General features: G+C 43.1%; 1 protein-coding gene and 1 pseudogene across 2 annotated transcripts; both read right to left on the bottom strand.

Annotated features, from left to right (window-relative positions):
- Positions 1–11,627, bottom strand: part of LOC115159559 (argininosuccinate synthase-like) — a 40,802-nt pseudogene extending 29,175 nt beyond the window's left edge.
- A 4,228-nt stretch (positions 11,628–15,855) lies between these two features.
- On the bottom strand, positions 15,856–26,865 carry LOC115159558 (surfeit locus protein 4). Of its 2 annotated transcripts, XM_029709409.1 has the most exons (8): positions 26,637–26,714; positions 25,559–25,650; positions 25,089–25,205; positions 20,644–20,830; positions 18,792–18,868; positions 18,602–18,645; positions 17,318–17,504; positions 15,856–17,036 (listed from the first exon to the last, which is right to left on the bottom strand). In XM_029709409.1, the coding sequence occupies exons 4-8, from the start codon at positions 20,747–20,749 to the stop codon at positions 16,770–16,772; spliced, it is 681 nt and encodes a 226-aa protein (XP_029565269.1). In that variant the 5' UTR covers positions 20,750–20,830; positions 25,089–25,205; positions 25,559–25,650; positions 26,637–26,714; the 3' UTR covers positions 15,856–16,769. The 2 variants fall into 2 exon arrangements, with proteins under 2 accessions (XP_029565269.1, XP_029565268.1); XM_029709408.1 differs by lacking the exons at positions 25,089–25,205; positions 25,559–25,650 and having other exon boundaries at positions 26,637–26,865.
- Positions 26,866–27,006: the final 141 nt, after the last annotated feature.

Genomic DNA, 27,006 nt, shown 5'->3' with positions numbered 1-27,006 from the left:
GAACAACACACTCACACGAAGAGATCCGATTATATACTCACGAGCTTGGTTTCCACCCAATTGGAGACAAGAGTTTTTTGCAAATATTCTAAAATCTGCACAAAAACCACGTGTTTTTCCATCTAATTGACACGTTGCAGATTAAAGGCTGTGCTGTAACTTTTGCAGTTAAATTCCCGTGTACCCCCCCCAAGAAAAATGTGTTTCCATCGCGTTTTCAACTCTACTGATAGATTTGTCAAAAACATTTGCGTTAAAGAGCAAATGTGCCTACTCTGGTTTTGGCGCTCTAGCCAACAGCTCGCAGATTATGGACAAAAGACAGATTCTTTTTTTTTAAAGCATCAAGCATTTTTTCAAGCATCAAGCATCGATCATCATGTCACTAGAATGAGATCCTCGATGTTTTTTGAAAACGAGCATCAAGCCCATCACCTTAAACTTTCACCACCCTTTGATGTTCATTCATCATAATTTATTTAATCTGTAGTGTGAACTGCATGGTTTCCCCAAGACGTCATATCATTGCGTGACTCCAAGTTTGTTTCGATAAATCAAATCAAATTGTATTGGTTAGCAGATGTTAACGCGTGTGTAGCGAAATGCTTGTGCTTCTAGTTCCGACAGTGCAGTAATATCAACATGTAATCAAACAATTCCACAACAACTACCTTATACACACAAATGTAAAGGGATGGAATAAGAATATGTACATATAAATATATGGATGAGCGATGACCGAGCGGCATAGGCAAGATGCAATAGATGGTATAATATACAGTATATACTTATGAGATGAGTAATGCAATATATGTAAACATTATTAAAGTGACATTATTAAAGTGACTAGTGATCCATTTATTAAAGTGGCCAATGATTTTAGTCTGTATGTTGACAGCAGCCTCTCTGTGTTAGTGATGGCTGTTTAACAGACTGATGGCCTTGAGACAGAAGTTGTTTTTCAGTCCCTGGTCACAGCTTAGATGCACCTGTACTGACCTCGCATTCTGGATGATAGCGGGGTGAACAGAAAGTGGCTTGGGTGGTTGTTGTCCTTGATAATCTTTTTGGCCTTCCTGTGACATCGGGTGCTGTAGTTGTCCTGGAGGGCAGGTAGTTTGCCCCCGGTGATGCGTTGTACAGACCCACCACCCTCTGAAGAGCCTTGCGGTTGATGGTGGTGCAGTTGCCGTACCAGGCGGCGATACAGCCCGACAGGATGCTGTCAATTATGCATCTGTACAAGTTTTAGGTGACAAGCTAAATTTCTTCAGCCTTCTGAAGTTGAAGAGGCACTGTTGCACCTTCTTCACCACACTGTTTGTGTGGGTGGACCATTTCAGTTTGTCCGTGATGTGTACGGCAAGGAACTTACAACTTTCCACCTTCTCCACTACTGTCCCGTCGATGTGGATAGGGGGGTGCTCCCTCTGCTGTTTCCTGAAGTCCACGATCATCTCCTTTGTTTTGTTGACGTTGAGTGAGCGGTTGTTTTGCTGACACCACACTCCAAGTGCCCTCATCTCCTCCCTGTAGGCTGTCTCGACGTTGTTGATAATCAAGCCCACTACTGTTGTGTCGTCTTGATGATTGAATTGGAGACGTGCATGGCCACGCAGTCATGGGTAAACATGGAGTATAGGAGGGGGCTGAGCACGCACCCTTGTGGGGCCCCAGTGTTGAGGATCAGCGAAGTGGAGATGATGTTTCCTACCTTCACCACCTGGGGGCGGCCCGTCAGAAATTCCAGGACACAATTGCACAGGGCGGGGTTGAGACCTAGGGCCTAAAGCTTAATGATGAGCTTGGAGGGTACTATGGTGTTGAATGCTGAGCTGTAGTCATTGAACAGCATTCTTACATAGGTATTCCTCTTGTCCAAATGGGATAGGGCAGTGTGCAGTGTGATGGCGATTGCATCGTCTGTGGACCTATTGGGGCCGTAAGCAAACTGAAGTGGGTCTAGGGTGGCTAGTAAGGTAGAGGTGATTCCTTGACTAGTCTCTCAAAGCACTTCATGACGACAGGAGTGAGTGCTATGGGGCGATAGTCATTTAGTTCAGTTATCTTTGCCTTCTTTGCTACAGGAACAATGGTGGCCATCTTGAAGCATGTGAGGACAGCAGACTGGGATAGGGAGCGATTGAATATGTCCGTAAACACACCAGCCTGCTGGTCTGCCCATGCTCTGAGGACATGGCTAAGGATGCCGCCTGGACCGGCAGCCTTGCGAGGGTTAAGACATTTAAATGTCTTACTCAAGTTGGCCACGGAGGAGGGGGGCACAGTCCTTGGTAGCGGGCTGCGTAGGTGGCACTGTACACTCGTGGCCAAAAGTTTTGAGAATGACACAAATATAAATCTGCTGCCTCAGTTTGTATGATGGCAATTTGCATATACTCCAGAATGTTATGAAGAGTGATCAGATGAATTGCAATTAATTGCAAAGTCCCTCTTTGCCATGCAAATGAACTGAATCCCCAAAAAACATTTCCACTGCATTTCAGCCCTGCCACAAAAGGACCAGCTGACATCATGTCAGTAATTCTCTCATTAACACAGGTGTGAGTGTTGACGAGGACAAGGCTGGAGATCACTCTGTCATGCTGATTGAGTTCGAATAACAGACTGGAAGCTTCAAAAGGAGGGTGGTGCTTGGAATCATTGTTCTTCCTCTGTCAATCATGGTTACCTGCAAGGAAACATGTTCTGTCATCATTGCTATGCACAAAAAGGGCTTCACAGGCAAGGATATTGCTGCCAGTAAGATTGCACCTAAATCAACCATTTATCGGATCATCAAGAACTTCAAGGAGAGCGGTTCAATTGTTGTGAAGGAGGCTTCAGGGTGCCCAAGAAAGTCCAGCAAGCGCCAGGACCGTCTCCTAAAGTTACTTCAGCTGCGGGATCGGGGCACCCCCAGTACAGAGCTTGCTCAGGAATGGCAGCAGGCAGGTGTGAGTGCATCTGCACGCACAGTGAGGTGAAGACTTTTGGAGGATGGCCTGGTGTCAAGAAGGGCAGCAAAGAAGCCACTTCTCTCCAGGAAAAACATCAGGTACAGACTGATATTCTGCAAAAGGTACAGGGATTGGACTGCTGAGGACTAGGGTAAAGTCATTTTCTCTGATGAATCCCCTTTCCGATTGTCTGGGGCATCTGGAAAAAAGCTTGTCCGGAGAAGACAAGGTGAGCGCTACCATCAGTCCTGTGTCATGCCAACAATAATGCATCCTGAGACCATTCATGTGTGCGGTTGCTTCTCAGACAAGGTTGTGGGCTCACTCACAATTTTGCCTAAGAACACAGCCATAAATAAAGAATGGTACCAACACATAATCCGAGAGCAACTTCTCCCAACCATCCAGGAACAGTTTGGTGACAAACAACGCCTTTTCCAGCATGATGGAGCACCTTGCCATAAGGCAAACGTTATAACTAAGTGGCTCGGGGAACAAAACATGAATATTTTGGGTCTATGGCCAGGAAACTCCCCAGACCTTAATCCCATTGAGAACTTGTGGTCAATCCTCAAGAGGCGGGTAGACAAACAAAAACCCACAAATTCTGACAAACTCCAAGCATTGATTATGCAAGAATGGGCTGCCATCAGTCAGGATGTGGCCCAGAAGTTAATTGACAGCATGCCAGGGCGGATTGCAGAGGTCTTGAAAAAGAAGGGTCAACACTGCAAATATTGACTCTTTGCATCAACTTCATGTAATTGTCAATAAAAGCCTTTGACACTTATGAAATGCTTGTAATTATACTTCAGTATTCCATAGTAATATCTGACAAAAATATCTAAAGACACTGAAGCAGCAAACGTTGTGAACATTTATATTTGTGTCATTCTCAAAACATTTGGCCACGACTGTATTATCCTCAAAGTGGGCAAAGAAGGTGTTTACTTTGTCTGGAAGCAAGACGTCGGTGTCCGTGACGTAGCTGGTTTTCTTTTTGTAGTCTGTAATTGCCTATAGACCTTGCCACATACGTCTCATGTCTGAGCCGTTGAATTGCGACTCAACTTCATCCCTATACCGACATTTCACTTGTTTGATTGCCTTGCGAGGGAATAACTACACTGTTTATATTCAGACATATTTCCAGTCATCTTTCCATGGTCAAATGCGATGGTTCGCGTTTTCAGATTTGTGCGAATGCCGCCATCTATCCACGGTTTCTGGTTAGGGTAGGTTTTAAAAATCACAGTGGGTACAACATCTCCAATGCACTTCCTTATAAACTCACTCACCAGCGTATAAATCTATGTTATTCTCTGAGGCTTCCTGGAACATTTCCCAGTTCGTGTGATCAAAACAATCTTGAAGCATGGATTCCGATTGGTCAGACCAGCATTGAATGGTTCTAGTCACGGGAACATCCTGTTTGAGTTTCTGCCTATAGGATGGTAGGAGCAAGATGGAGTAGATGTCGAATTTGCTGAAGGGAGGGCCTTATATGCATCGCGGAAGTTAGAGTAGCAGTGGTCCAGTGTATTTCCCGTGTGGGTGTAAACTTCCAGTTACATGTTATTATATCAATATTTCAAATCAAATCAAATTGTATTAGTCACATGCACCGAGTACAGCCGATGTAGACCTTACAGTGAAATGCTTACTTACAAGCCTCGAACCAACAATGCAGTTTAAAATAATATGGATAAGAATAAGAAATGAAAGTAACAAGCAATTAAAAAGCAGCAGTAAAATAACAATAGCGAGACTATATACAGGGGGGTACCAGTACAGAGTCAATGTGCGGGGGCACCGGTTAGTTGAGGTGATATGTACATGTATGTAGAGTTATTAAAGTGACTATGCATAGATGATAACAGAAGAGAGTAGCAGTGGTGTAAAAGAGGGGTGGGGGCAATGCAAATAGTCTGGGTAGTCATGATCAGATGTTCAAGAGTCTTATGGCTTGGGGGTAGAAGCTGTTTTAGAAGTCTCTTGGACCTAGACATGACACTCCGGTATCGCTTGCCGTGTGGTAGCAGAGAGAACAGTCTATGACTAGGGTGGCTGGAGTCTTTGACAATTTTTAGGGCCTTCCTCTGACACCGCCTGATACAGAGGTCCTGGATGGCAGGAAGCTCCAATCAATCAATCAAATGTATTTATAAAGCCCTTTTTACATCAGCCTCTGTCAAAATGTGCTGTACAGAAACCCAGCCTGAAACCACAACCAACAAGCAATGCAGATGTAGAAGCACAGTGGCTAGGAAAAACTCCCTAGAAAGGCCAGAACCTAGGAAGAAACCTAGAGAGGAACCATGCTCTGAGGGTTGGCCAGTCCTCTTCTGGTTGTGCCGGGTGGAGATTATAACAGAACATGGCCAAGATGTTCAAACGTTCATAGATGACCAGCAGGGTCAGATAATATTAATCACAGTGGTTGTAGAGGGTGCAACAGTTCAACACCTCAGCAGTAAATGTCAGTTGGCTTTTCATAACCGATCATTCAGAGTTAGAGACAGCAGGTGCGGTAGCGAGAGACTCCAAAACAGCAGGTCCGGGACAAGGTAGCAAGTCCAGTGAACAGGTCAGGGTTGCATAGCCGCAGGCAGAACAGTTGAAACTGGAGCAGCAGTATGACCAGGTGGACTGGGGACAGCAAGGAGTCATCAGGCCAGGTAGTCCTGAGGCATGGTCCTAGGGCTCAGGTCCTCAGAGAGAAGAGAGAGAGAGAGAGAATTAGAGGGAGCATTCTTAAATTCACACAGGACACCAGATAAGACATGAGAAATACTCCAGATATAACAGACTCACCCTAGCCCCCCAACACATAAACTGTTGCAGCATATATACTGGAGGCTGAGACAGGAGGGGTCTGGAGACACTGTGGCCCTGTCTGACGATACCCCCGGACAGGGCCAAACAGGCAGGATATAACCCCACCTATTTTGCCAAGGCACAGCCCCCACACCACTAGAGGGATATCTTAAACCACCAACCTACTACCCTGAGACAAGGCCGAGTATAGCCCACGAAGATCTCCCCCACGGCACAAACCCGAGGGGGGCGCCTACCCGGACAGGAAGATCACATCAGTGACTCAACCCACTCAAGTGACGCACCCCTCCTAGGGATGGCATGGAGGAACACCAGTAAGCCAGTGAGTTAGAGGCAGGGTTAGGGTTAGAGGCAGAGAATCCCAGTGCAGAGAGGGGAACCGGGAGGGGAACCGGCCAGGCAGAGACAGCAAGGGCGGTTCGTCGCTACAGTGCCTTTTCGTTCACCTTAACACCCCTGGGCCAGACTACACTCAATCATAGGACCTACTGAAGAGATGAGTCTTCAATAAAGACTTAAAGGTCGAGACCGAGTTTGCGTCTCTCACATGGATTGGCAGAACATTCCATAAAAATGGAGCTCTATAGAAGAAAGCCCTGCCTCCAGCTGTTTGCGTAGAAATTCTACGGACAGTAAGGAGGCCTGCATCTTGTGACCGTAGCGTACGTGTAGGTATGTATGGCAAGACCAAATCGGAAAGCTAGGTAGGAGCAAACGCATGTAATGCTTTGTAGGTTAACAGTAAAACCTTGAAATCAGCCCTAGCTTTAACAGGAAGCCAGTGTAGAGAGGCTAGCACTGGAGTAATATGATACAAAAATGTGGTTCTCGTCAAGATTCCAGCAGCCGTGTTTAGCACTAACTGAAGTTTATTTAGTGCTTTATCCAGGTAGCTGGAAAGTAGAGCATTGCAGTAGTCTAATCTAGAAGTGACAAAAGCATGGATTCATTTTTCTGCATAATGTTTGGACAGAAAGTTTCTGATTTTTGTAATGTACCGAAGATGGAAAAAAGCTGTCCTTTAAATATTCTTGATATGTTCGTCAAAAGGGAGATCAGGGTCCAGAGTAACACCAAGGTCCTTCATAGTTTTATATGAGATGACTGTACAACCATCAAGATTAATTGTCAGATCCAACAGAAGATCTCTTTGTTTCTTGGGACCTAGAACTAGCATCTCTGTTTGGTCCGAGTTTAAAATATCAAATATTTGCCGCCATCCACTTCCTTTTGTCTGAAACACAGGCTTCCAGAGAGGGCAATTTTGGGGCTTCACCGTGTTTCATTGAAATGTACAGCTGTGAATCGTCCGCATAGCAGTGAAAAGTAAAAGTTAACATTATGTTTCCGAATGACATCACCAAGAGGTCAAATATATAGTGAAAACAATCGTGGTCCTAAAACGGAACCTTGAGGAACACCGAAATTTACAGTTGATTTGACAGAGGACAAACCATCCACAATGACAAACTGATATCTTTCCGACAGATAAGATCTAAACCAGGCCAGAACTTGTCCGTGTAGACCAATTTGGGTTTCCAATTTCTCCAAAAGAATGTGGTGATCGATGGTATCAAAAGCAGCACTAAGGTCTAGCAGCACGAGGACAAATGCACGCCATTAAAAGGTAATTTACCACCTTCACGAGTGCAGTCTCAGTGCTATGATGGGGTCTAAGACCAGACTGAAGCGTTTTGTATACATTGTTTGTCTTCAGGAAGGCAGTGAGTTGCTGCGCATCAGCTTTTTCAAAATATTTTGAGAGGAATAGGCGATTCGATATAGGCCTATATTTGTTTATATGTTCTGGGTCAAGGTTTGGCTTTTTCAAGAGAGGCTTTATTACTGCCACTTTTAGTGAGTTTGGTACACATCCGGTGGATAGGGAGCCGTTTATTATATTCAACATAGGAGGGCCAAGCACAGGAAGCAGCTCATTCAGTGGTTTAGTTGGAATAGGGTCCAGTATGCAGCTTGAAGGTTTAGAGGCCAAGACTATTTTCATCAATGTGTCAAGAGATATAGTATTAAAAAACTTGAGTGTCTCCCTTGATGCTAGGCATTGGCAGTTTTATGCAGACACAGGACAACTGAGCTTTGGAGAAATACGCATATTTAAAGAGGAGTCCGTAATTTGCTTTCTAATGATCATGATCCTTTTTGTTAAAGAAGTTCATAAATGTATCACTGCTGAAGTGAAAGGCATCCTCTCTTGGGGAATGCTGCTTTTTAGTTAGCTTTGCGACAGTATCAAAAATACATTTTGGATTGTTCTTATTATCCTCAATTAAGTTGGAAAAATAGGATGATCGAGCAGCAGTGAGTATCTTCGATACTGCACAGTACTGTCTTTCCAAGCTAATCTCTCACTCAACGTCAACAAAACCAAGGAGATGGTTGTGGACTTTAGGAAACAGCAGAGGGAGTAACCCCCATCCACATCGATGGGACAGTAGTGGAGAAGGTGGAAAGTTTTAAGTTCCTCTGCGTACACATCACGGACAAACTGAAATGGTCCACCCACACAGACAGCATGGTGAGAAGGCACAACAGGAGGCTGAAGAAGTTTGGTGTAGCGCCATTTCCATTCCAATTTTCTGGAAGCTTGCTTCAGGGCTTTAGTATTTTCTGTATACCAGGGAGTTAGTTTCGTATGACAAATGTTTTTTGTTTTTAGGGGTGCGACTACATCTAGGGTATTATGCAAGGTTACATTTATTTCCTCAGTTAGGTGGTTAACTCATTTTTGTACTCTGATGTCATTGGGTAGGTGTAGGGAGTCTGAAAAGGCATCTAGGAATCTTTGGGTTGTCCGAGAATTTATAGCACGGCTTTTGATGATCCTTGGTTGGGGTCTGAGCAGATTATTTGTTGCGATTGCAAACGTAATATAATGGTGGTCCGATAGTCCAGGATTGGGGTAGCAGGTAGTCTAGTGGTCAGAGAGTTGGGCCAGTAACCGAAAGGTTGCTAGATCAATCCCTGAGCTGTCAAGGAAAAAACTGTCGTTCCTAGGCCGTCATTGTAAATAAGAATTTGTTCTTAACTGACTTGCCTAGTTAAATAAAAGTCAAATAAATAAAAATAAACTCATGAGGAAAAACATTAAGATCCACAATATTTATTCCACGGGACAAAACTAGGTCCAGAGTATGACTGTGGCAGTGAGTAGGTCTGGAGACATGTTGGACAAAACCCACTGTGGTCGATGATGGCTCTGAAAGCCTTTTGGAGTGGGTCTGTGGACTTTTCCATGTGAACATTAAAGTCACCAAAAATTAGAATATTATCTGCCATGACTACAAGACAACCAGTCAGGATGCTCTCGATGGTGCAGCTGTAGAACCTTTTGGCGGATCTGAGGAGCCATGCCAAATATTTTCAGTCTCCTGAGGGGGAATAGGTTTTGTCGTACCCTCTTTACGACTGTCTTGGTGTGTTTGGACCATATTAGTTTGTTGGTGATGTGGACACCAAGGAACTTGAAGCTCTCAACCTGCTCCACTACAGCCCCGTCGATGAGAATGTGGGCGTGCTTCTACAATCGCTTCCTCCCACGGAAGCGATTGTAGAACTCAGGGATCCTCCATGGAGCAATAATCTGAGGGAGACAGACAGAGGAGGGAGGGTTATGCATGCACTTTGTATGGTGCATTATCTTAAGTAATATTGAATGATAGGACAGTCATGTACTGTAGTTATATATGTATTAATGCGGCAGAACCCACTTTGACCTCAGGATAGAGGGCATGGCAGGTGAGCTTGAATCGAATCTGATCATTGCCCTGAAAGAGACAGCTAACCATTCAGTCACAAAACTCTAGGAACACTACTAGCAAAGACAGAGATCATTACGGGGAATCAGACAGGTAGTCTCACTCATCCAAGAAGAGTTAAGGTTAAAGTCACTTCCAATGGTTGAAAAAGCATACAAAACTTCCAGTGAGAGACCAGTCACTGTTGGTTGAAATCTCAATTAACTGGCATTTGTCACCATCTACAGTTGGAGCAGGGACACTGCATCTCCCCAAAGTTCAGTCTCCCAACAGCATTTTGTTACACTGATGGCTGACTAAAGGGCTTTCCAGACAGAAAGCGGCAGCAGAGTTTCCCTTTCATTTTCAATGGAGCTGGGGGGGCGGAATTGTATCCAGGCGGAGCGGTCGGCAGTCCTTGTGCACGTGAAAGCGGCCTACCGAAGGCGGGAAAATAGGAATCTGCTCTATTTTTGCGATATCCGCTCCAGAGTTCCGCTTCCTGTCTGGAAAGCGCTTAAAGGGATACTTAGGGATTTTGGCAATGAGGCCCTTTATCTACTTCCCCAGAGTCAGATGAACTTGTGGATACCATTTGTATGTCTCCATGTCCAATATGAAGGAAGTTAGATGTACACTGAACAAAAATATAAAATGCAACATGCAACAATTTCAAAGATTTTACTGAGTTACAGTTCATATAAGGAATTCAGTCAATTTAAATAAATGAAATTGGGCCCTAATCCATGAATTTCACATGACTGGGAATAGAGATATGCTGATACCTTAAAGAAAAGTTGGGGCGTTGATGAGATAACCAGTCAGTGTCTGGTGTGACCACCATTTGCCCCATGCAGCACGACATCTCCTTCACATAGAGTTGATCTGGCTGTTGATTGTGGCCTGTGGAATGTTGTCCGACTCCTCTTCAATGGCTGTGCGAAGTTGCTGGATATTGGCGGGAATTGGAACGCGGTGTCATACATGGCGATCCAGAGCATCCCAAACGTGCTCAATGGGTGACATGTCTGGTGAGTATGCAGGCCATGGAAGAACTGGGAAATGTGCAGCTTCCAGGAATTTCGTACAGATCCTTGCAACATGGGGGCGTACATTATCATTCTGAAACATGAGGTGATGGCGGCGAATGAATGACATGACAATGGGCCTCAGGATCTCGTCAGGGTATCTCTGTGCATTAAAATTGACATCGTTAAAATGCAATTGTGTTCGTTGACCGTAGCTTATGTCTGCCCATACAATAACCCCACCATGGGGCACTCTGTTCACAACGTTGACATCAGCAAACCGCTCGCCCACACGACGCCTGGTACAGTTGAAACCTGGATTTATCCGTGACGAGCACACCTCTCCAGAGTGCCAGTGGCCATCGAAGGTGAGCATTTGCCCACTGAAGTCGGTTACGACACCGAACTGCAGTCAGGTCAAGACCCTAGTGAGGACGATGAGCTTCCCTGAGACGTTTTCTGACAGTTTGTGCAGAAATTCTTCGGTTGTGTAAACCCCCAATTTCATCAGCTGTCCGGGTGGCTGGTCTCAGACAATCCCACAGGTGAAGAAGTCGGGATGTGGAGGTCCTGGACTGTTGTGGTTACACGCGGTCTGCGGTTGAGGCCGTTTGGACATATTGCCAAATTCTCTAAAACGACGTTGGAGGCGGCTTATGGTAGAGAAATTAACATTCAATTCTCTGGCAACCGCGCTGATGGGCATTCCTGCAGTCAACATGCCAATTTTTACAATGACAAACATCCAAAATCAATATTCTAAAATTAACTTGGAGCAATGTAAACAATATGCTCATGGATTCACTTAGCCTTTCCGGGCTCTTTTCTGCTCTCTCCTTGTTGATTGACCCCTCACTTTTCCCGTGGCACCATGGGAGACGTACTGGGCACCCTCCTGGCGTGCTATCTGGACCTGACGGCAGGTAATGCAGGGCCGTGCCACCGAGGTGCCCAGCAGGTAGCAGTCCTCATAGATGGCGTTGGCCTTGTTTCCCCATAACCTTTTGACCCAGATGTCAGGACACATAATTCTAAGTAGCTACAAATATTGAAGAACAGTTATCTTACACGTAAATCCCGAGATGGCAGAAGAACAGTATGATGGTATGAAAATCTGGATCCCGCCCAAGCCTTTTTTTTTTAACAAGCCATTGTGCTACATAACTGAGGTATGCCTGTCTTTGTCTGCCTCTGTGGTCTTCGGACTGCTTGCTTGGCTGCTTGTTTTACAGAGGTTTTATTTATCACAACATAACATTTACATTTTAGTAATTTATCAGACACTCTTATCCAGAGCAACTTACTTTGTGAATGCATACATTTCATTAAATTTCATCCATTTATTTTTTTTTTGTACTGGCCCCCCGTGGGAATCAAACCCACAACCCTGGCGTTGCACACACCATGCTGGCGTTGCAAACACCATGCTCTACCAACTGAGCCACAGGGGACATAACACAAGAGAAGACATGCTTTGGGATTCAACAAGGAAAAACAGGTTACCCATTGGTACAGTGCCAACCTTTCTGTTCTCCTTCCCTCCAAATGATTCATCCCAACACCAACAGGAGGCACTACCCTTGCACCCCTTTCTTAAGCCAGCAACTGAATGAAGAGTTCAGAACTACATTGTGTGCAGTTCTGAAATGGCCTAAGGGCAAAAAGTTAATCCAGCCAGTTTTCCACAAGTATTATGCAGACAGATAGCACTTTTGTGGGGGTTAACACACTGGGCTCCCGAGTGGCACAGCGGTCTAAGGCACTGCTGTCACGTCCTGACCATAGTAAGTTGTTATTTTCTATGGTAGGGTAGGTCAGGGCGTGACAGGGGGTGTTTGTCCATTTTTGTATTTCTATGTTTAGTTTCTAGTTTTGTATTTCTAGGTTCGTTTTTGTTTGGCATGACCTTAAATTAGAGACAACAACAACCGGCTGTCTCTAATTGGAGGTCATGCCAAACATATTTAAGTTGATGTTTGTCCCACTGGTGTTTTGTGGGTGATTATTTTGTGAGTAGTATATGCCTGCTCTGCGTCACGGCTTTCTTGTTTTTGTATTTCAAGGTTATGGTTTATTGCATTAGTTTCACGATTAAATAAAAGATGTGGAACTACGATCACGCTGCGTATTGGTCCAATCCTTCCGAAAGTCTTGACAACTGCATCTCAGTGCAAGAGGTGTCACTGCAGTCCCTGGTTCAAATCCAGGCTACATCACATCTGTCTGTGATTGGGAGTCCCATAGGGCGGTACACAATTGGCCCAGCGTCGTCCAGGTTTGGCTGGGGTAGGCTGTCATTGTAAATAAGAATTTGTTCTTAACTGACTTGCCTAGTTTAATAAAAAAAACACATTGCTAGGCAAAATTAATCCATCCTTTCTAGAACTGCGTCAAATGAACATACCTTGGGGTTTCAGCTTCCAGGACACTAATGACATATTTAGGCTCTAATAGGTTGATGTACAATAAACAAGAGCACCCCACCAACTGGATGGCTGTGTGCAGACCAACCCCAAGTTATATTTCCCCCACTTGTCGCACACGCACACTTGTCCCACAGATACTTTCTTGGGCTTACCAAGTATGTGATGACATCATATCCTTCTTCCTTCAACCACACCAAGATACAGGAGGTGTCCACTGTAGGCCAGAATCACTGTGCCTTTAGACATGACGATGTGCTTTTAGACATATCTGGGGGCAAATTATAAAAATAAAATACATCATTTTTTATGTAGAAAATACATTGAAGTCATACAATATCAATGCGTCCATAAAAATGGAATTACTCCAAGCATCATCATAAATATGACTGTCTCCAAACCATCTTCTATCCTAGCGGAATAAACTCCCCGGTGAAGGAAGTTTGACCTTAGTCTGTTACTTCTATGAACATGCTTGCTGATTCATAAGACTGGATGCAGGATGGAAAGTGGGAGGAAGATGACATCCATCCATTTGCCTGTGATAATATCATTATAAAAGCTTGCATTACAATGACTATTGGTTACAAAGACCTAGAAATAATTAAATGCAGAGCAGGTGCCAAATGCTTGCACTCAATACGCACTCATATTAACCACGCATGTTATACCATTGTTATTTATATAAACCATGGAAGTAAGTGAGACTGTCATTATGCATAATGTACTTTGTAATATTTATGTTATACCAGTGCAGTGGTATATTTTTATACCGCACCGATGTTAGCATAGCATTAATTAGCACCCATCTGCACGTGAGCTAGCTAATTAGCAATAGCACCTTTTCGCACGTGAGCTAGCTAATTGTTTACAATGAGGGAATCTTATTTGGACAAATTTGCCTACTTGAGCAGTAAGCCTAGGTTTACATGTACAGCTATGTAATCGAGTACTAAGTCATGTTTTGCAGAGGGGTCAAATACTTATTTCCCTCATTAAAATGCAAATCAATTTATAACATTTTTGACATACGTTTTTCTGGGTATTTTTGTTGGGTGATGGTCGTATTCGCGTTTATCGTCAAAGGAATGAGCGTTACCCCGAGGCCTGTACTCTGGAGTAGGATCGATTTGGAGGTGGAGGGTCCGTCATGGTCTGGGGCAGTGTGTCAGAGCATCATCGGACTGAGCATGTTGTCATTGCAGGCAATCTCAACACTGTGCGTTACAGGGAAGACATCCTCCTCCCTCATGTGGTACCCTTCCTGCAGGCTCATCCTGACATGACCCTCCAGCATGACAATGCCACCAGCCATACTGCTCGTTCTGTGCGTGATTTCCTGCAAGACAGGAATGTCAGTGTTCTGCCATGGCCAGCGAAGAGCCCGGATCTCAATCCCATTGAGCACGTCTGGAACCTGTTGGATCGGAGGGTGAGGTCTAGGGCCATTCCCCCCAGAAATGTCCGGAAACTTGCAGGTGCCTTGGTGGAAGAGTGTGGTAACAATCTCACAGCAAGAACTGGCAAATCTGGTGCAGTCCATGAGGAGGAGATGCATTGCAGTACTTAATGCAGCTGGTGGCCACACCAGATACTGACTGTTACTTTTGACCCCCCCCCTTTGTTCAGGGACACATTATTCAATTTCTGTTCGTCACATGTCTGTGGAACTTGTTCAGTTTAGGTCTCAGTTGTTGAATCTTGTTACGTTCATACAAATATTTACACATGTTAAGTTTGCTGAAAATAAACACAGTTGACAGTGAGAGGACGTTTCTTTTTTTTGCTGAGTTTAAAGCACATTCATCTTGTCAGTATGTCTATATGGTATAGTCTGTCTCCATTCTCATGAGGAAAGTAAATAGCTTTATAAATCATGATGGGTAGTAAATGTGTATATATATGCTCAATTAAATAATATAATTAAAGTTATATTTATCAACACAATTTTAACAGTACATGACATAAATAACAAGTCTGTTGTTCACTGCAACAATATCAGTAGCTTGTCTCAAATATAGCATGAAGCAAAAAGTGTTACATGTGCTGGTACCACTTTATATGTTTCTTATGGTCTTCAAAAATGAAATACGTTTGTATTAAACGTGTGCCTTGCACAAACGTGTGTGACTGTCAAACCTCAGATGGATAAAAATACAAAAAACACTGGTGGGCGGAGTCAAACGTTTGACTCCGCCCACATTGAGCCCCGCCTCGAACTGCACACTGCAGTCAGGGGTACTTGGCTTCAGTAGCACGTAATTTAGCTTGATGCCATGGCCTTCTCAATAATCAGCAGCAGTCACGATGTGATCCTTAGCTATCTCTTCGATGTTTGACAGCGACTCAATGTAACGTTAAATTTTACATGACCAATACAGAATGTAAAATAGTGACATTTTACAGTTCTTTATTTACCGTTATAAAATCTTGACTAGGAAAATGACGAGGTCTCTCGAGTCCTTTCTCAACTACGTTGAACCGAACGCGTATGCAAACGTATTTGGCACTTGATTTGTCAAAATTCGTGTGCAACAGCCAATGAAAACGTGACTTTGCCTTTGGAGCGTCAACGAATGAGAGCAGCAGAAAGGGAAGAAGTCCCACCCTAGTTGTGAGTTTAGCCAGAGATTAGACTAATTCAGGAAGTTCTTAAGCTTTTTCCAACTAGAGACCCAAATGAGAAATGTACTGTCCTCGAACGACCCACATTTTAAGATGAAATAGTGTGTGATAACTGTTTACTCAACTCGCGACCCACCACTCATGGTCCACTTTGGGTCCCAAACCATAGTATAAAAACCCTGGTTTGGGTTTTATAAACACAAACAGACCCATTTTGAGATCAAGATGAGAGCAAACAGATATTTTTATTTCTTCGCCATGATCTCGTAAAAACAAAACAAATACTCAAAAATACAATATAAACTTCTGAAAATCAATACTTACTATTTCTCTTTTCTTAAACAGTATAGAAACATAAACATGAGCAAATACAATGTCGGGTGGTCACTGACTGTCCAGTTCTACTTGCTTCTCTAGATTGTAGAATATGGTGTTTTACAAAATGTTGAGCTCCCCCTATTGCCCTGTTAAAATACAGTTACTAGTTTTTACTAGGCATTTGCGCAAGACATACAGTACAAAGTGCCCAAAAAGATTTCAGGTGCTAGCAATTGTGTTTCAATATTAAATCAAGCACATTTCAATCCACCATTTTGAATAGTAGTATACAATGTACACACCCCCCGCAATTCATCCCGAGGAAAGATGGCAACCTAGAGTGAGGGAGAATTGTATTGTATTCAGTGCCTGCGGTCTCAGGATTGATATGATGAGCAAGTCACAGATAGTCCAACATCCAAGCAGGAAAAGATTGGTGTTTTCATTGGCAATCAAACTGATGATACACCTTTACCACTTCGCCTGTTTTTTGGCTATTCCCAAAAAACAGGTTATTTCTGAAAAGGTTATGGTAACATCCATAAATACATTGGGATATTCATATTTTTTTTAAACTCCACCTGTAACTCATTAGTTACCTTACACTTTGACAATTTATTCAAAATCAGCTGGGGGTTTTTCTTGCCACAAAATAAAGCAGACATAAATAGGTGTATAAAAAAATCCAGTATCAACCATATTGAACTCAAAACAGCAGCTGGAAAACAAAATGTGAAAAAAGAAAACAAAAGGACGAGACAGAGTGGCGGAGGGGGAGGTTGCTGTGGATGTGGTTGGCCAGAAAAGTGTATCCCCCTCTCCCTACCACTCCTTCTTCTTCTCATCCATGGACACCCCACCGGGCCCCAGTGCTACGACCAACAGCAGCCCTCCAATGACGGACGTGGTCTGGAAGAAGTCGTACTTGAGGAAGTCGTGCATGGGCTTGTAGGCGGGCACCGCCCAGAAGGCGTTGAAGTAGATGTTGATGGCCAGCAGCCATATTACCAGGGTCAGGGCTGCCAGCTTGGTCTTGAAGCCGATGGCTACCAGGATGATGAGGGCCGTGCCCACCATGTTCTGGAGGATCTGGGGGAGTGGAAAGGGACACATGGGTTAGAAGTCTGAACCACCAATGCTACTGTACAACAGTTGCACCAGAACCCATCTAAATGAATGCAGCACTTAGTATGGTTTTTAGATATGACAGACTAAGATAACTGTGCATAATCTTCAAAGAAACACCCCAAATGCAAACTCAGTTTGATCTCTGCATATTTATGAAAAAATGCATAATACTGCTTTTTCCCCCTCTACCTATAGTCCCTCCTGAGTGGCACTATAGATGCAAGGCGGTGTGGTCTACTCACCGAGAAGAAGCTGGGGTCAAAGTGCAGCAGGGTCATGAACATGAGCACCAGCAGGACTCTCCCTCCCAGCTGCATGTACTGTTTTGGCGAGCTCTCTCCCATGGAGGGTACACCAGCGAACATGCTCTTCCCTTCTGAACGCGACTCCGCTAGTAACAGCAGGAGTCCACCGCCCAGGGCAAGGTTCCTGAGAGAGGAGAGTGAGGGAAGGAAGGAGGGGACAGGGTGTAAGAGGATCCATAGTTCAACATAAAGAATTATAGAATTAGTGGGACAGACAGGAAAATATACCCAAGGTTAAGACACTTAAACACTGTCATATACACTCAGCGGCCATTTTATTAGGTACACCAATCCATTCATGAAAATGCATCGCTCCTACAGAGTGAGTCGCGTGGCCGTGGCTTGCTATATAATGCAGGCAGACAGGCATCCAGTTACTGTTCGATGGAACGTTAGAATGAGCAAAACAAGTGACCTAAGCATGGTATGATTGGCGGTGCCAGGCACGTCAGATCCAGTATCTCAGAAACGGCCCCCACTCCTGGGCTTCATACACACGACAGTGTCTAGGGTTTCCCAAGAATGGTGCGACACACCAAAAACATCAAGTCAGCAGCAGTCCCGTGGGTGAAAACAGCTTGTTGATGAGAGAGATCGAAGAAGAATGGTGCAAGCTAACAGGCGGGCCATAAACAGGCTATTAACGGCTCACTACAACAGTGGTGTGCAGAATGGCATCTCGGAACGCACAACTCGTCGATCCTTGTCACGGCTGGGTTATTGCAGCAGACCACCACACCGGGTTCCACTCCTATCAGCTAAAAAAAATCAAGTGGCTCTCGCGGGCACGTGATCACCAACACTGGAGAATTGAGGAGTGGAAAAACATTGCGTGATCAGAGGAATCCCAGTTCCTGTTGCATCACGCTGATGGCAGAAGTAGCACAAGTCCATGGACCCGTCTTGCCTAGTTTCAAAGGTACAGGTTTGTGGCGGTGGCATACCGCCATCCAATCTGCAGCAACTGCGTGATGCCATCGCTTCAGCATGGACCAACATCCCTATGGAACGTTTCCGACTTGTAGAATCCATGCCCCTGAAAAAGTCTGGCTGTTCTGGAGGCAAATGGGGGTCCGACCCCGTACTAAACCCTAACCCCGTACCTAATAAAACTGGCCGATGAGTGTAATCGGTAAAGTAATGGAAAAGAAACTTAAGTCAAATGTATGTTTTCAATTTAATATGTAAACATCTTATTTATAAACTTAATGGGAGACCTACCTCATCAGAAATTTTATATCCCATAAAATACTGTATGCAACCGTCTAGAGAAAATAAAAATAAATTCAGCATGAAATATTACACAGCCAGAAATTCATAAACATAGCCAGTGTTAGGCTGTCAACCATTTGAGTTCTGTCAGCCCAAAATCACAGAGGGGTGCATTGCAATATATTAGATATTTCCTCACCTGTAAAGCTATGATTCCAAATAATCCAAAGCAGGCATACTGTACAAAGTGTCTACTGAGGATAAGGACACAGCCACCTGTTGGAGAGAAAATGAATGACGGACAGTTAGGATCGGCACAACGGCACAACGGTCTGTTCCCCATCTTCCCCAAAAAGGGTGGCATTCACACTTATTTCAATCCCCGTATCTTTCCCCAGCCTTCAAAGACCAGCCTTCAAAGACACCACCCCCCCATCCTGGGAAAATATGATTTGTCCCCCCCAATATATCACTGAAACATAACTATGTAATTTAAATAATATTAATAATACGCAATGAAAGCAATTGTGCTGATTATAGACACTTAATAGCTCGTTTTTAAGTTTCAAAAGATTGCAACCCCCCCACCCTTTGCCTCACAATGGTTTGATCCACTGCCAGTTCCTTAGCTTGCGAGGTAACGTAAAGGTCGTATCTACTGTCTGAAAGGCATTCAATGCACGTAACTGACGTGAGGTTAATCCAGTCAATCGCGCACACACACTAGCTGAATATGCAGAGCTAGCGCGCAAATATTAACTATTAAGCTAGCTAGTACCTATTCCATTTATGTGGCGTCGTCAAAGATGGAATCTTTGCTATCGTCAATTTATTCCAAGATCAGCATGCATGTAAGTTAGTGCTTCAAAGTCCCTGTGATAAGGTTAGCGATAAACTGAACAGAACTACACTCTCTTCTACCATTGTTTTAAATATATTTAATGGTCTCGTTGCAAAAGCTAAATTGTCGCAAGGGAACTTTTATTTATATATTTTATTTCACCTTTATTTAACCCGGGTAGCAAAGATTATAGCAAACACCACTGAATTGGTGCTCGCTAGCTTTGCAAATTCAGCTATTGATAGAAGCCAGCCAATATGAAACAAACTATTAAAATTACAAAAGGTTGCAGCATATGTTGTGTAAATGGTGAACTCATACAGCTGTCAACTCTTGTCACTGCAATCCGTTTCACATTTGCTAGCTACCTTTTAGGTCGAAGCCCATATAGAATGATAGAAGATAAGATGATAGAAGCCCATCTCCTACTGTAAATAACCTACACACTGTGTGTGTAGCCAACCAGGTAGAAAAATGGCAGAAAAAAGACGGACATCAGAGTATTTTTCAGTACACCAAAACGCAAAGTAAAGTAGCCTAATATCTCAAAGACTAGTTGATAAAATGTTCATAAGAAAGAAATTAAATTCTAATGGAAATGTTTCACAATGATGTCATTAGGCAGAGCAGGCAACAGATGGCACACAGACAGCAGAGTTGGGGACAGATATGCAGGGACAGACTGGCAGAGACAGGGATTCTCAGGTAAGTTTGTTGAGTCTTTGTTTGGCAACATTATGAAAGGTTCTCAATTTTTTTTACTTGTAAAATAGGAACATAATTGGAAAATACCATGGATACCCCCACTCTCAACTTTAACAAATCTTAGTTCAGTCACCAGTTTAAGGCAATGGTATTGCTGTTGTGATTAGTTGTGTAGTTTTGGGTACCGGTAGTTAGGAGTACGGCAAACACCTTATTTCTTTGGTTCCTCAATATACATTTACCATATTAAACGTAGGCTGTGTTACAGCACTACTTTTGGTGTCCCCCTCAGGAATTGCTCTTGAGAAAATGTAATGTAATTGTCCCCTCCAAAGTTGATATCAGATTTTCGCCCCTGAAAGACACTATCATCATTCATGGCCCACACCACACTACTGACTCATATTAGTCAATCCATGCATGGATGGATCCTATCTGGACCTATGCAGATTATAAAGATAAAAACATTGATGACAAACAAGCTGATGATCCCAGCCTTGCTCACCAAGCTGTCCTGTGAGGTTGAGCAGTACGAAACAGGTGGCCAGGAAGTAGCCGCAGCCCCACGTGGCCTCAATGTAGTCCTTCTGCTCATTCCACTGGAACCACATGCGTATGCCGTCCTCCAGAAAGGTGCTGATTAGACACAGACGAGCCAGGTGAGGCAGGTACTGCTTAGTCACTCGCAAGAACTGCGAGAGAGAGAAAGGGACATTTAAGCCTACATTTGGGATAGACTACATGGACATTTCAGCAGGCACTAGCATTGACAGTAAAACAGGGTGAATGAGGACATGGATCTTCCTTTTAAAAACTCTACACCCCCAAGGTCTAAATTAGGAATTGGACCTTGTGTATTGTTTGTAATGTTGTGTAGACACACCAGCAGTGCCCCTGCCCCGCCCTCTCAGATTTGTACTGAGTATTGTAGCCATCTATACTGACCAAAAATATATAAAAACGCAACATGCAATAATTTCAAAGATTTTACTAAGGTAAAGTTCATAAGGAAATCAGTCAATTGAAATACATTCATTAGGCCCTAATCTATGAATTTCACATGACTGGGAATACAGATATGCATCTGTTGGACACAGTAAGCCTCACAATGGGCCTCAGGATTGTGTCATGGTATTTCTGTGCATTCAAATTGCCATCGAGCTGTCAGATTTTATGGCAGTACTCAATGACATTGACCCCAATCTCAAATTAACTACTGAATGTGACACTCAACGCGTTCATTACCTTGATATGTGGATTGAGAAATCAAATGGAACCCTGTTTACAACTCTTTGTAGAAAAGAAACGGACAGAAATACTCTATTACAGGGGGACAGCTTCCATCCTGAGCCATTAAAAAGAGGACTTCCTATAAACCAGTTTTCCAGACTGCGCCGTATATTCCACTCCACAGAGGATTATCTAGAAAAGGCAGCGGAGATGCGCATTAGGTTTCTAAGAGGCTATTCGCCACAATGTGTGAATGAAGCTCTTAATTTGGCATTGGGAAAAACACGAGATGAACTGCTACAAAAAAGACCCGCTAAAGCCAAAGAACACTCCGTAATGTTCACAACCACATACTTTGAACTCGCGAAAAGTGGGAGATGTGGTCAAGAAACACTGGTATATTTTATCATCGGACCCAGCTTTGCCAGCTGAATTTAAAAATCCACCACTTATTGTGTATAGGAGAGGTCGCAATTTACGCGATAAATTGGTACATGCCAACTGCCAGCCACAAAAGAAAATCAGCCAGGCTCTTTTACGCCCTTTTCCAAATGGTAGCTATAAATGTAGAGGATGCGCACAGTGCAACAACATGATGAAGTGTGAATATGTCTGCCACCCACACAGGAAAACGGTTCTGAATAAATGACATTATTACGTGTTCCACCACCCATGTTATTTACATTATTAAATGTCCATGTGGGCTCTGCTATGTCGGTAAAACCTCTCGTTCTCTCAAACAGAGAATTAGTGAACATAAAAGTTCAATCGGGAAAAACGACAGGGATTATCGAGTCGCAGTACATTTTAATGACCTAAAGCATGACATTTCTACCTTTAGATTTTGTGGCATAGAGAAAGTTAAGATATCAGACAGGGGAGGTGATATTAATAATACTCTGAGCAAAAGAGAATGTTTTGGGATTTTCACCCTCCAGACATTATTTCCTAAAGGACTTAATGATGAAATGCCTATGTATGTTGTGAATTTGAACATGAATTATGTCCCTATTTAAGATGACTCAGTTTTTCGTATGATGTACCCAATGATTAATGAAAACTTGCTATGTCCTCGTTGTGGTTATACAGGCGTGTTTAATACGTCTTATTTACACACTTTATTCGAATATTTATGAAATGCATATTGTTATATATCGCCTCCAAGGCCTTTCCATGCTTGGAACGGATGTGGGTGGGGCTAGGTCTACATAAGGGTGCTAATTTTAAAATAATTGTTTCTAGCACAAATCCAAAACATAAAAAGAAATTAAGAAATATCAGAACGAGCAATGTCAGAGTCCAGAATATAAATATATGTATATAATGGTGCGTATAGACAGTATATGAATAGAAAAGCTGTGCACTATTGTGCACACCCTCAGGGTTCAATAATTGGCCCACTATTGTTCTCACTTTATATAAACAACATTGGTGATGATGTCAGATATTGTAAATTCCATTTATATGCAGATGACACAGTGATGTACTCTATTGCTCCAACAGCGGACCAAGCTGTTGGAGTCTGATTTTAGGATACTACAGGGGTCTATTTTACAGCTTAAACTTGTTTTAAACGCTAAGAAAACAAATGTCATGTTTTTTTCTAGGTCTAAACTCTCAGTTAGAAACACTTTTGTAATCACTAGCTTGGATGGTACTCAAATCAAACAGGTCTCTGCATATAAATATTTAGGGGTAGGGTTAGATGATAGGCTTTCTTTTAAAAAACATGTTACTGAATTGGGAAAAAAGCTCAAATTCAAGATAGGGTTCCTTTACAGAAACAGGGCTTGTCTGTCCTCCGTAAATAGAAAACAAATTGTGCAGGCTACTTTTATGTCCGTTTTAGATTATGGTGATATTATCTATATGCATGCATCGGCAAACACATTAAAACCACTGGATGCTATTTACCATTGTGCACTCAGGTTTATCACGGGTGAGTTACAAAACTCATCACTGTATCCTTTATCAACATGTGGGTTGGGCCTCTCTATCTGTGAGGCGAGAGCAACATGCTCTCTTGTTTATTTATAAAGCACTTCTTTTAAAACTACCTCCATATATTTCATCATTAATTTCCACTAGATATACAAATTTTAAAACCAGATCACAGATGTGGATTACATTAGAGACTCCTGCGGTCTCCACAGAGTTGGGTAGGACTGCCTTTAGTTCCTTTGCACCTTATTTATGGAACAAATGCAGATCCAACTTAAGTTAGACACTCTGGTGTCCCTTGCCCATTTCAAAAATGTTATGGAGGATCAATATGATGTTGTCTGTGATTGTTTCTGTTGAATTGTGTCTTTGTTTTGTATGTTTGAAATGTTCTTGTCTGTATGCCTAAAACTGTATATGTCAACATGTTTACACAGGGCACAGCCGTAAAAGAGATCCAGGTCTCAGTCTGTTTTCCCTGTTAAAATAAAGATTTAAAAAAAAAAAAAAGTTATACAGGATGAGCCTTGATTAGAATACAGTATATACAAATGGAGTGGTAAAACAGTATGTAAATTGACTCCCGAGTGGCGCAGCGGTCGAAGGCACTACATAGCAGTGCTAGAGGCGTTACTACAGACCCGGGTTCATTCCCGGGCTGTCCCACAACCTTCTGTGGCCGGGTGTCCCATAGGAGTGCCCACAATTGGCCCAGCGTCATCCGGGTTAGGGGAGGGTTTGCCCAGGGGGACTTTACTTGGATCATCGCGCCCTAGCAACTCCTTGAGCATGGATTAAATTAAGTATATTATTTGTCTCGACTTCATTGGGTTATTATTATTGGGTTATTCCTTTTCATGGTTGGAGTGAGGACCTTTTTTGAACTCTAAAGAAATGTTTTCTATGCACCAGCCACCATTAATTCTAGCCTGAGTGCAAGTCCTCCTACTGGCTTTACCAGAATGAGGAAAAGGAAATAAATATACTGAAAACCATATGAGATAACATGCAAGGGCATTCCAGAAGCAATATGGGACAATAGACAGAGCGTAGGACAGCTGGTACCATTTCAGCAGGGACTGAGGTGGGGTAAGAAGAAGGGATATTTATTAGGAAGATGGACTAAAACAGGCTCTCATAGACAAAAAGCACACTGATGTGTCAGTCTCAATGTAGTAAAGTACTACATTACAAACTTTTAAATTCTGCAAATCCAAATATATCCTGTGTCAGGTTATTGACCCTTGCAACCACTATGTGTGAAATAAACCCCTGCTCACATAGATTGCAAAAAAAACTGCCCTACATTTACTAAACCTCCATTCTGTTGGCTTCCCTCCAATACATTGAAACTGATCATCTTCTACCTACCCAAGTAAGTACAGCAGAAGAACATTAATCATCCCACAACCCCTCCCACCATACAGTCCACATCACCACTGCCTGGTCTTGGCAGCCTATCACAGTTCAACAACTCCCACGCCAGTGGGCGAGTTCGTTTTGCATGGCCCGGTCCCCCGGATGGGTGGAGATTTCACTTAAGGACCAATGGAATGGTCTAAAATGTACAGAATCTGCCCACCCGGGGCACCGAGCCATGAAAAACAAACTTGACCATTCATAGAGGCACATGAGGGCCTAGCAGCCAATCAGAGGATGTAGAAGGTGTTGTGACAGCCTAGATATGGAGCATAGTGGAGTAGCCTACATTAGACTAGAACTGTTTTCTTAGAGCTTATTAGTGAAGAATGTGCCTTTGAAAGTGTAGGGCAGGCCTACCTTAAGCCACGTTTCATGGCACAGCAATTTGAGATGTACATTTCCAGACGTAGGTTATTTTACAGCAAAGCTTAAAATGTCAAAGGGGTGGACAGTGGAGTTGGGCATGTCATATACCTGGTGGTAAACCAAATATTTGGTATTAGCTGGTGCTAATTCAAAAAGTTCACAAAAGTAGCAAGACTAGGTTACACTCACAGAGATCCTATTGTATTCTAATCTATGGTTACACGCTCACTGAATGTATATCCTTAGGGTATGTCAACTGTGTAGTATGTCAACTGTGTAAAGAAAAACTAACAGGCCTAGTAAACAGAAAAAGCTCACATGGTTAGAGCTAGGCTGTAGGCTAGAGCGATTTGAAATAACATCGGTCTTGAAATATTGTAACTTCCTATCAAAGGAAATACAGCATGATAGGCTTGCATTATATGACTTCCTGTGTAATCTTCATACGGGGTAACACATACCTGAACTATGGGGTTCTTGACACTGTCCCCTTATAGACCAGAGCATTTCAAGGGGATTGCAATTTTATCCACAGGACAACAAGCTAGACCTACTGTAAGGGCATACAAGACCATAATATGTTCACATTTTCTTTCTTATACATTACACAACACTCATACCATTGCAAGAACTGAGTGTGGTGGCATGGCTGTGGGGCAGTCAATATGCACAGTTCTTTGCATTTCAGCTAAAAGAGATGGAACAATTCAATAGAACCAACCACATGTAATAGGCCCTTGCCACAAGAGGTAAGCTGCAAAGCCCTCCATGTTGTTGGCAATGTAAGCCCAACACACGATTGAGCAACCACAGTACCATTTCACAATGGCAATGTGATTAATAATAAATAGGAATTGCGATTAAAACTAAATAGGAACTTTCAGAAAATGACTTGCCATAAAACCTATGGCGTCGAGGTTTACAAACACACATTTTGCAGAGGGATTCATTGAGACAGTGCCACTGATTTACCAATTAGTTTGGAAGGCCACCAGAACAAGCAATACAAAATGTATCAACTAGGTAACTTACAGTAGAGTCAATTAGCGTTAGTTAAGTTAGCAAGCTAACGTCAACTATCGTGTGTTACTATGTGGCCAGAGTTCCATTAGCTAACCGGACATTATTAATTTGAATATTTGCTGGCAGGCAGCTAACGCTAGGTAGCTAACAGTACAACCAGAACCATGTATGGATGGATCTGGCTACAACAAGCAGGAAAAGCACAAGAGGACAATCATTTGTGCACTTTTGTACTGCTGTAGTTATTGGCTATTAGCTACATGATGATAGCTAACGTGTGATAACGTTAACGTAGTTGGCAAACCATGTAGCTAGGTAACTTACTTACAGTAACAGCAAATAATGCGTGTAGCTAGCTAGTTGTGCAAGTAATATTAGCCATCAAGCTATAACGAGTCACTCACTCAAGCAGCTGTGGCTAGCTAGCTAGGTACTGTAACTTAAGAACCCAGATTTCCTTTGAATCTGACTGTAAGGTACCGATAGCTAACAACTAACTAGAAACAAGGAAGTTACCTGGTCTGCCACATCTTCAGCTTGACTCATGAGCTCCTCCTGCCCCATGTCTAACGATAGTGAGGCTTAGTGCTATACGTTATCAACGTGAAGGTAATATTAGCTAATGTAGAACTCCTCTGCCTAAGATATTTACTTGAGGAATTCTTCCCTGTCACAAATGCGCCTCTGCCCCACAATGCTTCGCGTTGCAACGCTAGCCCCTCGTTTGGCAGCGTTCATGTACTAGTCGGAACTAGGAAACTCTGAAATGTCCGAATTGCTGCGTGGTTGTAGCTGTACAAGTGCCGCGTTCAACTATTTAGCATGTCGAAAATGTCTAAGTTTCCTAGTTCAGACTAGCACCCGAACGCAGCATTGGTCTACCGAG

This window comes from Salmo trutta, chromosome 23, assembly GCF_901001165.1.
Source record: "Salmo trutta chromosome 23, fSalTru1.1, whole genome shotgun sequence".
NCBI lineage: Eukaryota > Metazoa > Chordata > Actinopteri > Salmoniformes > Salmonidae > Salmo > Salmo trutta.
Note: the sequence above shows the minus strand (reverse complement) of the source record. Positions and strands in the feature narration are given on the sequence as shown.